Source organism: Vidua chalybeata, chromosome 12 (assembly GCF_026979565.1).
Source record: "Vidua chalybeata isolate OUT-0048 chromosome 12, bVidCha1 merged haplotype, whole genome shotgun sequence".
NCBI classification, from domain to species: domain Eukaryota; kingdom Metazoa; phylum Chordata; class Aves; order Passeriformes; family Viduidae; genus Vidua; species Vidua chalybeata.
In genome coordinates this window covers 18,714,889-18,729,384 of record NC_071541.1, presented here as the reverse complement: position 1 = coordinate 18,729,384, position 14,496 = coordinate 18,714,889, and the positions used below count along the sequence as shown (strand labels likewise).

Genomic DNA, 14,496 nt, shown 5'->3' with positions numbered 1-14,496 from the left:
ATATCATAAAGATGCTGAAAATGTTCAAATCATATCAGAAATAGGCTGCAGAAACGAAAGTTTGCTCTTCAGCAGGCATTGTGTTTGTGTGAAGAAAAGGGGGTGCTTGTTCTTTGTGTGAGTGAAACTCCTCTGGAGCTTCCAGTTCAAGCCAGCGCTGCGGTTCTGCCAAAGGGAGTGAGAACCGTCTGTGATTCCTTGCCTTGGAGGTACACTAATGCTTTTGGCAGCATTCCTGAGGGCTCTGCAGGCTGGAAGTGAGTGCAGGCAGCGCTGTCCCCTTCGTGGGCCTCTTTTTTCCCTTTTCCTGCAGCAGCTGGCAGAGGCCGCCTGTTGCTGTGCGCCGGCTGTGAATTCCCCCCTGGCGGTGCCAGCCAGCAGAACAGCCTCGGGTGAAGGTTCTGCGGCACAAACCCCTGGCAACAGGGGCATTTACCCACCTCGGAGCTGCTCACTGCCATGGGTGTGGCTCTGGGGACAGCCACCCCAGCACATGATGCTTGGTAAGTGCTCTGATTCACTGGGGAGCAGCTGGAAAAGCGTGGCTGGCTTTTTAAGGATTGGAGACATTCACTGGAGGTTGGGATCGTGTCTCATTTTGCTAAAATGGAGCTGGAAGTAGCTGGGATAGCTGTGTGAGCAGGGAATGGGGTGGTGGGCACGGATCCCTGTGCCTGGCTCTGCTCTGGGCTCACCCATGGGAATTGCTGGATTTTAAACACCGGAATTGCTCTGGCATCGCCCCCGCTGCTCATGGACTCAGGGTTGATAAAATATGCTGATTTTTAAGACAAACTGGAGTCCAGGGATGGCAAAACTGTTTGGACAGCTGGATTTGTTTGTAGTATATATTTTTAAGTTATTTTTCAAGCTTGGTCAGAAATCCTTCTTTGTGATTTTGGGTCCTTACGTTTGACTTGAGAGATGCATCTCTGAACTTGTCCAGAGTGTGGGCATTGTTTGAGCCTGTGGAGTTCAGGGAAATTTGATTATCTTCACACACTTATCTTGTGATTGCCCCTTCAGATAAAGTCTTTAATAGCAACACAAGAATCACCATGATGATGATGATAACAAATTTTCCATAGAAAATTATTTTTTAAGTGACGCTCTAAACTAAATTACTTAACATGAAATTGATGAATGCCCTGTAAATAATCTTATAATTGCCTGACAAATCTGTAGGATTTGCTATTTATGTGTGAACAGGAGGGACTCACAAATGCTGCTGTATTTTCACGAGGACAGAGTTTTCATGGTACTGTCCTACACGGTGCTGGTACATTTCCAGAAGAAATATAATCTGATGTGGAAGTAGAAGCTTCAGGTGTTTTTCATGTTTTCTGGAGACTGTATGAGTTGAAGGCGGATGAACTGAAGAGAGGATTTTAGGGAGTGGATTATATCCAGTTCCCTGCCCGGAAGAGGAGTTGTTCTAATTTAGGAAGAGAGAATTATTTGCCTACAGAAAGGCCTGGGGTGTGGTCTGCTGAGATTGCTGAGATAACTCAAGAATTTTAGGTGTCTTTAGGGAAGGTCTGCCTGCTGGGCTTGTTCCTGGAGACAAGCTGATCCCATTGCCCAGTTTTTTGGTTCCTTCTTCCGAAAGTCTTCAGGGAAAATTTTTAATGGGTTTTTCTGTGTTATAATTTTTGTTAGAATTGGCTTTTTGTTTGGGGTTTTGTTGTTGTTGTTGCAGGTTTGGTGGTTTTTTTTGGCAGAAAAAATGCCAGTTCAACATGGCATTTGAAAAAAAAGCCTTCATTTAAGGTGAGGATGAGTGAAATAAGCGCTGTTGTGTAGAATGGAAAGTTTATTTTGCTTGGGAATTTCAGTAAGTTTGTTCATCAGTGGTCACTTGACAGCCCCACCCCCCCCCCCCCAGTAAATGCAGCACTAAGTTGTTGAAAAGGGAGTTCTAAGACAAAAAAAACCCAAACAACTTGTGTAGGTACATGTTTCGTTTCATTTCATAGGCGTTTTTTTGGGGAGTAAACAAAACTTTTGCTTTGAAAATCAGCTTGTGCTTACTAAAACAAAACAGATTATTTCTGACTAGAGATTCTGTTTGAGGCAGTGAGAAGTAGGAATCTCCTGGAGCTCTTGGTGGTTTTGCAGTTCCCAAATTGTAATTTTAATTGTAGTAGCCCAGCTAATATTCAGTAAAAAGTGAGAATTTGGCTTGCAGCCACCAGAGGTTCTGCACTGCAGCACCAAGAAGGAGCATTTGCTGAACAGTGATTTCAGCCATGGTTTTTGGGGTTGCTGTTTCCCAGGATATCCCAGGCTTTGTCCAGGCTGTGTGTGAGGTTCCTGCCTGCGTGCTCAGGGCTGGGCTGGGATTGTTCCTGTGTCCAGGAGCTGTTTCCACGCTGTAATCCAAGAGGAGCTACTGTAGGTTAAATATAGAGCCCCTTGTGCTGCCATTAATTCACATTTGCATCAGTCATTAGCTCAGAGTGCTGCAATTCCAAACTTTCCTGCTGAGGCTGCTCCTGCATCTGAATTCTGCTGGAACTGAGCTGGGCCAGTGATTCCTGGGGAATTGTGAACTGCTGCTCAAATCCAGCCTGGACAATGGGCTTGTGGAACACACAGGACCAGCTGTGAAACCTCCAGGGTTGGATTTTATGGTAGATTCTCCTAATCTGCAGCTGCTAATTTGTAATTAGTGAAAAGGGCCAAGGGGATGCAAAGGGTTACAGATTGTATTGTTGTGCTGTTGGCTCTTCCCTCGCCAGGCTGCCAGGGGAATTTGGCACAGAGTCCCTGTGTCCTGAGCTTCCCAAGTCACTGGTTGCCTGGCATCGTGTTAACCCAGCTTCTACCACGATAAATGAGCTGAGATTTGATTCAGGAGCAGTAATTTCTGTACAGCCAAGTGACTCTTGAGCAAGCTGAGGAATAGCACAGAAGAACTGTGAGTAGTTCAGCCAAGGTGCTGTTCCTGAATGCAGCAGAGATCTGGATCCTCATCTCCAGAAAGGAGGTGACTTTTAGCTCTTACTGACAGGGGCCACAAAGATGAGAAAGATACAGGTTTTATTTGAAGAAAGTATTACTGGAATAAAAACTTGTTGAAGAGATGAACTTGGGAGTGGCTGCAAGATGATGAGAGGGGAGCAATGGCTTTGTCTCTCTCCTAATTCAAGAGTCAGGGCTAGGGCAATCCAAGCCATTGGATTTTAGGTTGAAAAGAAACAAAAAGAGCCTGTGAAGAAAAGGTACTTCAAAAAGTATGTAGTTTAAAGCCTGGAATCCATGACCATGGGTTGTTGAGGCTAAAGGATTTAGGGCTGGGCAGGATCACCATGGGACATCCCCACAGCCCATGTGGGTGCTTTAGGGGCTCCTTATTTCCCTTGACTGGCAGGACTTTTTTCCTTCAGCCTTGCTTGTGGAGAGATTTCCTCAGAGGTTGCAGTAGCTTTTTGGTCTTGTAACTTACTTCAGCGTTGAATATTGATTCCTTTTCTGTCTCTGCCTTTCATCAGAGCCTTTTTAAAGATTATTCCTGCATATTAATTTGCCATGATAGGCTTTAAAAAGCAGGGGAAAAGCCACCTTGAATTTCACACACTTACAGACAGGACACAGAGGGCATTTCACTGGTACTCAAGCATGGTCCAAAGACAGGTTGTTATTTTTATTTTCTGTGGAGCCGGTGGTCTCCTCTGATGCTTTTGCAACTGGAAATTGCTGGTCCCCACTGCAGTGTGTGAGCTCTTCCTGCTGACTCCAGGCTGCTGGGGATGCCCACGTTCACCTGGTGATGAGAGAAGTGCTTTTCCCTTCAGTCAGTGGTTTGCCTTTAATGACAATTCTGTTGCAGTATGGAAACTGAAATCCCTCATCCACAGATACAAACCCAGCTTTCTTTTCATTGCAGTGAATGATGGGCTCACTATGTGAGCGCATCTACAGGGATTTACTGTTCAGGAGTAGCTGGAAATTAGTCTATTGAAAGAGCAGTGGTAAATAAATGGTTCTGAGATAAATGCAGTGTAGTTTGCTTTTCTTTCATTTTCTCCTCTGAAAATTTTGCTTCCTGCCTTGCTTCCCTGCATTTTTGCTAGTATCACCCATGTCTTTTCAGTAACATAAACTTTCCTTGGGCTTCAACAATGCTTAGAGAATATTGCAGTGTTAGATGGAGTGGGATTAATAGTGTGGTAAAGAGGAGGAGTCTGATGTTTGCAAAAGTTGTTTCTTGGTGCATATGCCTGCATATCTGAAGAAATTTCAGGCTGAAGAGAGATGCTGGTTGGCAAAGCTGGCAGGTATGGAGGGTTGGCTTCTCTTGGGATATCCCACTGGGGGTCCCACCTGGCAAAGTGCATTCCTGCCAGGGCTGATGGAATGCTGGGTGTCTCGGGACAGCCTGGAACCACGCAAATCCCTTTTCCCCCTTTGCTCCCTGCCAGAACCAAGACTGCCAACGGGGACTACCGGAAGGAGCACCGGGAGCGGAGCCGCAGCCCCATCGAGCGGGCGGCTGCCCCCACCATGAGCCTCCACGCCAACCACATGTACGCCTCCATCCCCAGCCTGAGCATGGAGCAGCCCCTAGCACTGACCAAAAACAGCGTGGATGCAGCCAGGACAGTCGGCATCTCCCCCAGCCTGAGCAGCGTGGAGCGGCAGCAGGTACGGCACCGGCACCCGGCATCGGCTGCAGCCACAGCCTGGGGCAGCTGCAGCGGGAGGAGAGGCTGCTCCTCGGGCAGCACGGGGTTAAAAACACACCCTGAATGTCACAGCTCCGTGATCTCCATTGTGACATTCCCAAGCTTGGCAGTGCAGGAGTTGTATTTGGGAATGTTTGGGAATGCATGAGTTTTTATTCGGGAATGCACTCACTGTATTTGGGAATGCACCAGATGTATTTTGGAATGCATGAATTTTATTTGGGAATATTTGGGAATGCATGAATTTTATTTGGGAATGCATGAATTTTATTTGGGAATGCATGTGTTGTATTTGGGAATGTGTGAGTTTTTATTTGAGAATGCATGAATTTTATTTGGGAATGCATGAATTTTATTTGGGAATGCATGTATTGTATTTGGGAATGTGTGAGTTTTTATTTGGGAATGCATGAGTTGTATTTGGGAATGCATTAATTTTATTTGGGAATGCACGAGTTGTGTTTGGGAATGCATGTGTTTTTCTTTGGGAATACCTGTGTTTTAACTGGGAATTCAGGGTGGGGTTGGTTCAGGGAGGCCCCAGCCCCTGCTAGGCAGTGCCTGGGGACATCCCCTGTGCCCCTCCTGGTGATCCCTGTGTGCTCCCCTCCCCTCCCCTCCCCTCCCCTCCCCTCCCCTCCCCTCCCCTCCCCTCCCCTCCCCTCCCCTCCCCTCCCCTCCCCTCCCCTCCGTCCCAGCTCTCTCCACCCTCAAGAAGGGGTACAACACAGAAGAGACAATTTGACACTGGGTGGGTGACCTTAGTTGTTTTAGCCAGCCAGAAGCATTTGCTGTGTTGTTCAGAGCAATGTCGTATCACTCATTCCCCTTTCCTAAAGCCGAGTCATTATTTTTGATTAGTTTATGCCCAATTTCCACGTGCTGCAGTGGTTGTTAAGGTTTTTTTGTTGGTTGTTCTTTGCTTTGCCATCTTGCACATGGCATTTGTTTTGCTGCAGAAGTGCTGAAGCTGAGCCATTTCTGTAGGCAAGAACAGTTTTCTTACGTGTCAGACTCACTTTTATCCCTCCTACAAGTGGAGAGACAAAGCAGCAGAATTAAGCTGTGATGAGCTGCAGCACTGAGAAATTAAACTGGCCCAGGTACCCAAGCTCTTCCTTCCCTGGATCCCTCTCTGTTCTCTTGGATATTTTGAACCATTACAATCATTTTTCTTGGGAAAATAGGATGTTGTGCCTTGCTAAGAGCACAGAGTAGAAATCATACAAAATAAAAAGTGTATTGAAAAAAAAAAAATTTCTAGTTTGATGATTCCTTGTTTTGGGGATTTTTTTTTTAATCTTAACATGTTGAATGAGAATTCATCTTACTCTGTTTCTAATAAAACAGGTAGGAGAAGAATATCTTATTTGCATCAGGACAGGCTTATTCAGCTGTTATAGTTAGTGATTGTTACTAAATTCTCAGTTTATCTCAATTTTTTATAAAAATTTCTATATTCTGTGCACACACAACCATAGCAGAGGATTCTGCAAGGTGCCTTACTGGGTTCTTTAAGGTGTTGGCACGTGCATTTCTGAGATATTATTACCTGTCTCTCTCTACTTCCCACCTCCTGCGTGTCCAAAATACTCTTCTGAAGAGAATTAAATACATGCCTTTCTCAAAAACCACTTCTGAGAGGCACAAAATCCTGGCCCATATAGAAAATAATTACTCCCACATGTGAACTGTTTACAGAAAAATCAAATAATTCTTCTATTTTCTTTATTTACTTTTTTCTACTTTGCTGCCAGTGCAGTAAGATGTAAATAACCTCATTGCTGTTTTGTCCTGGCAAAAATCATGTTAAACTTCCCTGGAAAGCTCAGCTCTTTGACTTTACTGGCCTTGCTCTTACTCTGCCTAAAGTACCACCAAGGAAGGGAAATTCCCTCCTTCCTCATTGACCTTGTATGGGGGTAGGTGATTTTTTTGTGGGTAAAATTTTGTAAAATGGTCAAGAAATTAAATTACGTAAGTTCTGTTAATCTTTTGAACACTTACTACTTAATTTGCATTGAGTATAATGGACTCCTTGCATCATCAAATATATGGAATTTATTCCAATACCTGTGTTATTTCCCTTCAGCCCCTGGAGAAACTGGGGCATTTCTTCTCCCAGGGCCTTGTGTAAATGTCCACAGTAAACAACTATGAAAAGAGTATTTTATGTTTACACTTAAAGTACAGCTGGTGGAGTTCTAATCTAATGTAATGTAGCTGTGAATAGACATTTTGGGGAATTTGCATGTGCTGAGAATGACAGTGAAGTTAATTAAGTATTAATTCACCTGAATTCCAACAAGAAAGGATTTGTGGTCTAGACTGGCTCAGAGTTCTTCATATTTATTGTACAGCCCATGGGATTAGGATGCACTGTGGAATACAGAGGTAGGGCTAGGAAAACTCAATTTCTGAATAAAAATTATAATACCAAGACAACAAATACCTGGAAAATCTGCAAAACCCCTCTATGTGTGGCCATAGAATGAAACAGACATTTAATGGGTTGGCATTTAGTGCTGCATACAGAACTCAGTGAAGTTGACACAATCACTGTAAAATCACTTCAAAGATTTGCTTTCACATTGCCCTTTTTCTGTTCACTGAAATAACCTCTATGGAAATGCAATGGATTTTAAAAATGGATTTTTATTTTTAATTTTTAATCAAAGAAACCGCTGAATATTTAGGGATTTAATATGAATTGGATAGTTTATGGTTTTAATTGCTGTGGCTGTGAAGTTGCAACACTCAGTGTAAAATTATTTTTAAGATTTGCTTTCACAACGCCCTTTTTCTGTTCACTTACATAGGAGCCATTGTGGAAATGCGATGTGGATTTTGATTTTTAATCTAAGAAACAGCTGGATATTCGGGGGGTTGATATGCAGTGGGTTGAAGTGCTGCTGCTGCTGAGTGTGCCACTGTGCTTGTGTCCCCTCAGAACCGTCCCTCTGTGATCACCTGTGCTTCTGCCAACAACCGCAACTGCAACCTGTCCCACTGCCCCATCGCCCACAGCGCCTGCTCCGGGGCTGCCTACAGGAGACCCTCCAGCTGTAAGTGCCTGCCTGGGGTTGGAGAGGACAGGTGTCTGCTGAGGAAGGCAGCAGCCTCCCCTGAAATGGAAAATGTAAACCCCTTCCCTCTGAATTATTATAGTTTTGAAATTAAGGGGTTCTCAGGCAAAGATATGGGAATAGGAATAACAGTTCTTTATTAGGAAAATTAAAATAAAATGCAGTAATAGAAAACAACCCTGCCAGAGTCAGAGCAGGCCCTGGCAGGCTGTGGGTCAGGGTGGTGGCAGCAGTGCCATTCCATGGGGGCTCAGCCCTCCTGCAGTGCCAGCTGTGCTTCTGCTGGAGCAGGATCCTGGACAAGGCTGGAGTTTTCCTCTGGAGCTCCAGGGCTGCTGGAGATGGGCCTGGGCTTCCTCTGGGAATGCAGTGGGGCAGAAAGCTGCTCCTCTGGGAATGCAGTGGGGCAGAAAGCTGCTCCTCTGGGAATGCAGTGGGGCAGAAAGCTGCTCCTCTGGAATGCAGTGGGGCAGAAAGCTGCTCCTCTGGGAATGCAGTGGGGCAGAAAGCTGCTCCTCTGGGAATGCAGTGGGGCAGAAAGCTGCTCCTCTGGGAATGCAGTGGGGCAGAAAGCTGCTCCTCTGGGAATGCAGTGGGGCAGAAAGCTGCTCCTCTGGGAATGCAGTGGGCAAAGGCTGCTGTGCTGTTCCAAGGTCAGATTGGATCCAGGTAGGAATGCTTGGCTCCTCCCCTGGGCACAGCCTCTCCCCATGGGATGATGGAATTTTCTCAGCCATGCAGGGACACTCAGTGGCCATGAACAGCAGAGATCTCCTGGAGGGAGGATTGGCTGTGGCAGAGATAAAGAAACCTGCCCCGTGAACAGCAGAGAACTGCCCCAGCTCTGACGGATGACAATAGAATGCACAGCCCCAGCCACATCTTGCATTGCACCCTAAGGCAGTGCCACCCCCAGCCTGCCCTCACTGGGGTCCCAGCAGAGCAGAATGGTCCCCACTGTGCCCACGTGGACAGGGAGAAAAGGAGGTGGAATGATGGACAGCCCTTTGTCTCCTCCTGTGCCACAGCTGGGGGTACTGCTGCGGAACTAGGGAGAGGGAGGTGTTCTTGTTTTGAAAAGCTTATTTAGAAAAAAAACAAGCACCCCACACAGACAAATAAGTCATTATGTTTATTTTAATCCAGCTGACAAACAGCAGCCAGGGCCAGCAGATCCCCCCACGCTCTTTTTTTAGGAGCTGTAGTTTCCCCTGCCCTCTCAATGGCCAGGAGACTCTTGTGATTCAGCTGCAGTCGCAGAAACCTTTCCTGCAGCCACAAATACCCTTCCAAAGCCCGGACCCTCGACCCTGCTCTGCATGGATAACACAAAAACCTTTGGAGGGCAGTTGCTACAGCAACCCAAGCTGGGAGCTTTAGCTTTGTGCCTTCTGTGCAATTAGCACTGCTCATGAAATCTGCTCAGGCAGTACTTGCTGGGAAAGCTGGGCTGTTCCTGTTCACTCTCCCCGCACAGAAAGCACAGGGGAAGCTCAGCCCTTGCCTTGCAAGTCCTTTACCTGCTGGGGCAGAGCTTTAACTTGCAGCACTGCCAAAAGCTCAGGGCAGTGGGGCTCCAGCAGCCAGGATGTGTCCATGGAACAATACCAGCTTGATGTAGGCAGCAACCTAAAGCCCATAGCAGGGTAATTATTTGTATTTTGTTATTAATAGTAATTTTTTTTATATGAAGATCAGTATACTAGAACTACTATACTGATAACTAGAATTGGGAGCTGAAGGAGACCTTTAGACTCTTGGAGAAATCAATCACTGTGGATCTCAGATTTTACAAGTTTTCTCACAAACTGGTGCTACTGGTCCCAGGAGAGCTGCTCCAGTGGGCATGGGAACAGGGCGGGATGTTTCCAAAAAAGATCTGTCTCCTGTCAGGTGCAGAGGTGTCTGTGCATGACACTCAGGTTTATTTTAGGATCAATCAAGCATTGCTTTAGGATCAAGCAGGGGGGCTGTGCCATGGATGCCAACAGTTCCAAGTATTTTTGGAAGGACAATTCTTATTGAGACACACAAATACTGATTCTAAATTGTAGAACTGCAGTGCTCTTATATTTAGTCTGAGGAATTACTACAGTTCTTGTTCAAAACTTTATTTTAAGGCTTTTGTAATAGTCTTACAGCTCTTACTGCAGTGCTCCTGATTCATTTAGTTCTGACTGCTCCCAGCACAAGTGTGTGGAGTAAGATGAAACCCTGAGCTCAGCTTTTGGCATGCTGCAGTTTAGGATGAGATCTCCTCACACCTGACTGCTATCAGCAGCCTTGGGAGCTGATTCTAAACAACTCTTTACATCATTAACTCCATTTAAGCCTAAATATAAGTTCTGTGTGATTGTTTTGGGAGAAGGTTTCCATAGAATTGGAGCTGGAGCTGTTATTTGCCTGAGGGAGAAATACAATTACATGTAAATGCTCACCTGTTCCAGGTCACAGAAACGCAAAAATATTTAATTCCATTGTTTTTTTTTTTTTTCATTTTAACTCCTTCCTTCCCACCTTCTTGCCCACCCCTTTCACTGCCAGGTCTGTAAGGGTGTGAGGAAGGCCATCTTAGTGACAGGGACTTGTAATGACAGGGCATTAAGCTGCAGGGGAGATGCTTTGGGGGCTGGAGGCACTCTGCTCTGGAGACAGGCTAGGAGAGATGGTGGGGTGTTCAGCCTGGAGAGGAGAAGGTCCTGGGGAGAACTTAGAGCCCCTTCCAGTTCCTAAAAGGGGTCCAGGAGAGCTGGAGAGGGACTGGAGACAAGGACCTGGAGCAATGGGATAAGGGGAAGGCTTCCCATGCCCCAGAGGGCAGGGATGGATGGGATATTGGGAAGGAATTCCTCCCTGTGAGGGTGGGCTGGCCCTGGCACAGGGTGCCCAGAGCAGCTGGGGCTGTCCCAGGCCAGGTTGGACACTGGGGCTTGGAGCAAACTGGGACAGTGGAAGGTGTCCCTGCCATGGCAGGGGGGTGCAATGAGTGGGATGAGCATTAAGGTCCTTCCAAGCCAAGCCATTCCAAGATGTGTGAGAGAAACCAGGATGAGGTGCAGGTTGTGACTGCAGCGCCAGGGTTTTAAGTGCCCCTCTGCTCCCGTCCCCACAGCCACCGCTGCGTGTGACCCGGTGGTGGAGGAGCACTTCCGCAGGAGCCTCGGCAAGAACTACAAGGAGCCCGAGCCGGTGGCGAACTCGGTGTCCATCACGGGCTCCGTGGACGACCACTTTGCCAAAGCACTGGGGGACACGTGGCTGCAGATCAAGGCTGCCAAGGACGGCGTGGGCAGCAGCCCCGAGTCGGCGTCGCGGCGGGGCCAGGCGTCCCCTTCCTCCCACATGGTCAGCCACAATCACTCGCCCTCCGTGGTCTCCTGAGGACAGCGCCCTTCCCGCTGGGAGTTTGCATGGTTTGACTGAGCTTGGAGCAAGTGCTTCAGTAGTGCTGGGGGAGGGGAGGTTAGTTTTCAACACATGTTTTTGTGTACTCACTTTGTTGTTTTTTTGGTTTTTTTTTTGTAAAAGGGTGCCCTTAAAGATGATAGCAGGAACTATTTCATAAAGATTCATGATGTAGCATCCTTTTCTTCCTGCCTCAATTACCAAAGAAACCTCTGATGCAAATCTGCTGCCCCTTAAAAAAATAATGCACGCTAATCCACAAAAGCCATTACACTTAGTTGGTTGACCCAAGTGCTTTTTTGCTTTTCTTAGCTTCTCAAGACTAGAATTTGTCTGGTTTGCTTACATTGCCTTTTTTTTTTTTTTTTCCCTCTGTGAAGTAATTTTGTATGTATATACTTGAAAAGAACTGTCATGTATGATTTGCACTATTGGAGGAGGACTGAAGTTGCACAGCAACTTTCTGGAAGAGGCTAATATTTTGAGGGCAAACTGCTGAAAAAAGGGTTTAAGGATGACATTTCTATCAGTTTGATTTTTCTTAGAGCAAAACAGCTTTGGAAGGGGAAGTCTCATACAGGTTATAGGTCTTTCTCTCTTTAGATTTCAGGTGCTTAGTGCTTGCAACTGGACTGCATAATTTACAGAACACGGGCATTTTTTCCTAAACACTGCAGTTTGTTAGAATAGAGCTGAGGTTGGAGGGTTCCATAGTGCTTAACGATGCATGTTTTATGAAAAATAGCTGGTATCTATTAATGTATAGACAGTAAGAATCATAATACTTATTAGCTTCTCTTCAGAATTAGTTTATTTTTGTCAGTAACAACCCTAGATATACTTACTGCTGGTACAGTTGTACTCTATGATATTTGTATTTGCTATTCACTTTAGTGGCAGCAGCACCGAGGGCAGCTCAGGACAGGCCTCGTGCAGCACTGCTGCTTCACAGGGATCTGTTTCCCAAACTCCAGTCTGTGTAATCCACCCTGAACTAGCTGCAGGAACTGCTACCCTTTCGGATCTTGGCTGGACAACAGATTGTTACAGTTTGTGAAAGATGATCTTTCGGTTTGTTTATTTTATTTTGGTTTTTTTTAAGCCTATCCATCAGCCTACGCCAAGTCGCAGCATACATTCCTCCAGTAGATTTTATACAGGTATTACTGCATTTATTATCATTTGCTATATTAATAGCTACTAACTAGAAATTAGGCAGTAGAGGCAGGCATAAAACCACAGCTGTGCTAGTGCTAAGAGCTTCTCTTCTTCTTGTTAAGTGTAACTACTCTCCCCAGTACATTCCATCTTCCCAGGACAGTTGCAGCCAGGGCTTGGTTTTTATACTGTGCTCCCTGAAAGGATGGGCTCAGTGTAGGAAGTGAGAACTGGTTGGAAGATGAACTCCATGTGATGTATTATGGACTGTGTTACAGTATTGGGTCCATTGTGGCTTTTATTTTATGCTTTTTGGTTTTTTTTTTTTTAAAGTTAAGCTATTTAATTTGGAAAAGGTGCAGGGTAGAAAGAGATCGGGAGATTGGCTCTTACTCTTGGTGAGAAGGTGGCTGCTCAGTTTTCTTTAAAAAAATGAAAAAAAACCCCACAAAAAAACTCAACCCAACACCTAAGCCCCCCAGTTTTACACATTTCACTACCATCTTACTGGGTAGTCAACGCTTCCTTGCTTTGGCATTCAGTACCCTACTCTCTGTAGGAAGATTGTTAAAAGAACACTTTTTTATATAGGTAACTTTAAGACCATCGTTACGCTGTGCGTAAAGAATGTACAGAGAAATTTGTAGGTATTTTTTGAGGAACAATTAATTTGTTAATGATATGTAGCTATTTAATTTTTCCCTTTCCTTTATTGTAATCATTCTTTTTTTTTTTTTTTTGTTCGTTTGTTTGGAGAAAAAAGTTGATCTTTTTTTTTTTTTTTGTTGTAGATTTGTCTGTAATACAGTAAAAAGTGCAGGAACACAGTTATTCTATGAGGACACTGCATTAGCATTAATAGCCACTCGTTTGTTATTGCTACAGGCTACTGAGCAGTATAACAGTCAATACTAATACTGTAGATGGACTCTGTGGAAAATGTGACTCCTCTATTTCTTTGTAAACACAAATAAGATAATGTTTTTAAAGCTAATATTTTCAATAATAGCTGTTTTACAAGGTTACATTTACTTATCTGAGATAGGTAAATGGATTTGAGGGCAATAAAGATTTACTGTGCTACATCCAGTAGAACAGATACTGGGCACAACAATGTCACGAAAGCCAAAGGGTTGGGGGGAGGTGGAAGGACACTAAACTGAACTCACCCATCATGAGACGTGGTGAAGTTTCTTCACAGAGCCAGGTTATCTACAGTTCAGTTTGAAAGATTCTCTCTGTGTTTGTAAATCTGTAATATACCATTCTTTTGTGGCCTTGTTTCACCTGGAAAAAAAAAAAAAAAAAGGTTTGGCAGGCCATCTTTTTTTTTGTACTTAAAAGTAGCCTTAAAGAACAATAAAGTGCTCTTAAATCACAGGTGTGTTCCTAAGCCTCTGTATTGCCTGGTGAGAGAGGAATTGGTGTGTGTGAGGCAGAAGCAAACCTCTGGCCACATCCTGCCTTCCTTCCTTTCAAGCATCCCTACCTTTTTTAGCACCATAACCCCACTGGTGGGGCTGCCACAGCCTCAGTCTGGAGTTCAGGGGGCTTTCCCCCTACAAGAGTTTGTCCAGAAATCCTTTACAGCAATAAAAACCCTGCTGCTGCCCCAGCAGCCGTGCTGGGCCTTGAGGAACTCACCAGGACAGGGGACTGATTTGGAAAACACCAGCTGGTGCTGCATTTCTGTTCCTGAAAAGACCAATTTTGTGGCATTTTGTTCATCCCTCAGCTTCTTCAAGGAATCCCTCCCTGGTGAAAACAGCTGAATTTCAAATGTCGACGTCCACCGTCCTCTGCTCCAGGTGAGCAGCATTCCAATGGCACTGGAGATGGTTTATCCTTAAAAGGTAGCTGTAATTACCTGAGTTTGAGAAAGCCCCGTGAACCAGGCAAGAAGGGGGCTCCAAGAAGGAAAAACAACCTAAAAGGAACGAGACACGAAGTTCCTGTTGGCTCAGCAGGGCCTGAAGGGTTTGGAAACATGGCAGGCCTGGCTCAGGGTGAGGGAGGATTGGCTGAACACATCTGAGCACATCCCTGCTCAACCCCCTGGGCAGAGGCCCAGATCCGTGCTGTGAGCTGTGTGGGAGGCAGGCCAAGGACAGCACATCCCACAGGCCTCCCAGGGGAGCTGCTGTCCCTCCAGGGAAAAG

The 14,496-nt window shown here is 45.5% G+C and overlaps 1 protein-coding gene across 3 annotated transcripts in view; it reads left to right on the top strand.

The window, feature by feature from the left end:
• VGLL4 (vestigial like family member 4) overlaps positions 1-13,715 on the top strand; it is a 77,581-nt gene extending 63,866 nt beyond the window's left edge. For all 3 annotated transcript variants that reach the window (XM_053954009.1, XM_053954008.1, XM_053954010.1), the window contains 3 exons: positions 4,425-4,647; positions 7,639-7,753; positions 10,887-13,715. In XM_053954009.1, coding sequence (XP_053809984.1) covers positions 4,425-4,647; positions 7,639-7,753; positions 10,887-11,155 — 607 coding nt within the window. In that variant the 3' untranslated portion in view covers positions 11,156-13,715. The remainder of the gene's footprint in view (positions 1-4,424; positions 4,648-7,638; positions 7,754-10,886) is intronic.
• Positions 13,716-14,496: the final 781 nt, after the last annotated feature.